Source organism: Anneissia japonica, unplaced genomic scaffold, assembly GCF_011630105.1.
Source record: "Anneissia japonica isolate Jap-2015-1 unplaced genomic scaffold, ASM1163010v1 scaffold287869_len1821871_cov162, whole genome shotgun sequence".
In the NCBI taxonomy this organism is placed as follows: Eukaryota; Metazoa; Echinodermata; class Crinoidea; order Comatulida; family Comatulidae; genus Anneissia; species Anneissia japonica.
This window is the reverse complement of record NW_022741034.1, coordinates 1,239,729-1,241,614: the sequence shown is the minus strand read 5'-3', so window position 1 is coordinate 1,241,614 and position 1,886 is coordinate 1,239,729. Positions and strand designations below refer to the sequence as shown.

The window sequence follows — 1,886 nt, the reverse complement described above, 5'->3', positions numbered from 1 at the left end:
GTTTTCTCCTGCCCCACCCACCGCGTCTGTTACGACACTGGCTAACACGCCAATCATCCCCCCAATGAAAAATATTTGTCTACGCCACTGATATTTACATTCGCCAGTAAATTAGACTTTTATACTTACACAGAACCTACAACAGCGCCACCGACCACATCAGTGACAACTGAAGGTATGTTTTTTACTTATCATTATTATGTATATACTTTTTAAGTTTGTTCATTCAGAGTCTGAAATGACAGTCTCAAGCATCACCAGTAGTAGGGACAGCTGAATTTAGGTGGCTATAATATTTAAAAACTTCAAAATTAAACTTAATTGTTTAAGTACGTATTAATCACATTTTTATATGTATACAGTACCTACAACATTGCCGCCAACCACATCAGTGACAACTGAGGGTATGTTTTTTACTGATTATTATTATGTATATGCTTTTCAAATTTGTTCATTCAGAGTCTGAAACGACAGTCTCAACTATCACTAGTAGTAGAGACAGATTAAGTTAGGTTATAATATTTAAACACTTTAATTTCCAACAAATTTAAACTTAATTGTTAAGTGTTTTTAATTGATTAGCAACTCTTAAATATTATTCAATGTTTGTATTCAAACTGAACCTACAACAGTGCTCCCATCGACCACATTAGTGGCAACTGAGAGTATTTTCTTAACTATTATTATGTATGTACTTTAAACATGTGAATTTGTTCATTCAGAATCTAATGAAGTTAAAACTTGTTAAGTGTTCTTATTAAAAAGTACTATTAATCACATTTTTATATGTATACAGTACCTACAACATTGCCGTCAACCACAGAATCAGCGACAACTGAGGGTATGTTTTTTACGGATTATTATTATGTATATGCTTTTCAAATTTGTTCATTCAGAGTCTGAAACGACAGTCTCAACTATCACTAGTAGTAGACACAGCTGAAATTAGGTTATATTTTTAAAAAAATTAAACTAAATTGAAAGTGTTTTAATTGTTTTAACAGCTACGCCACTGCCTGATATCACGAAGTGAATATCATTCCAAATTTCAGATTAATTGAGGAAAAATAATGAATTCATTTTCGGTTTTCACTGGACCGGTAGATTTTTGGACAACATCCGGTTTTCAGTTTCTCCATGACCTACAGTAAAACTTTACTTTACCTTCCCCTGACCAAAATATATTGTAGAGAATGAAAAGTGATATGAAACTGCTTTAAAAACCTGTACCTAAACGCAACGCTAACTGTCTAAGTCCATGAAGCGTACTATATAAATAAGAAAACATGATGTTACCACTGAATTTCAGACATTACGTAACAAAAGCAATAACTGAAAAAGATAACATGCAACATGCAAACTATCTTTTTTTGGTGTTCATACTGTTCTTTTTATCGAAGCTAATAGCAACGTTCACATAGTAGAAGGTAATCAAGCAAAGTGAGCATCCTCTAGTATATTTAAAATGTCAGCAATCAATAACATTGGAGACAACTTTTATTAGGTTATAATGTCCAAATCTTTTTAAATGCTATAATTAATTTTTTTTTTTTTAAATAAAAAAACTTTTACAGTAACTGGTGTGGGTGAAATTTCTTACTGTTTTATTTGAACTTGATATCGACCTATAATTAAAATTAGGATTATTTATTTATATAATTACTACATTTGTATAGCGCCCTTTTCATGAAAATTCATGTTTAATGGCACTTTATACGACAAAAAAAACTGGATAGGTCATATACTAAAAGAAGAACTAATGAAATGGATTTTGGAAGAAAGATGTTAAAGGAAAATGGAAAGAAGAAAAAGAAAGAAATTACTGATAATAATTATTATTATTATTTATTATTATTATTATTATTATTATTTTTTTTTTTTTTTAT

General features: G+C 30.0%; 1 protein-coding gene across 2 annotated transcripts in view; it reads left to right on the top strand.

Annotated features, from left to right (window-relative positions):
* LOC117118551 overlaps window positions 1–1,886 on the top strand; it is a 30,450-nt gene that overhangs the window by 16,845 nt on the left and 11,719 nt on the right. Inside the window, exon 4 of one of the 2 annotated variants that reach the window (XM_033263170.1) lies at window positions 797–841. In XM_033263170.1, the coding sequence (XP_033119061.1) occupies window positions 797–841 (45 nt within the window). Of the gene's footprint in view, window positions 1–362; window positions 405–796; window positions 842–1,886 lie in introns of both variants that reach the window. The other variant, XM_033263171.1, reaches the window with a different exon arrangement.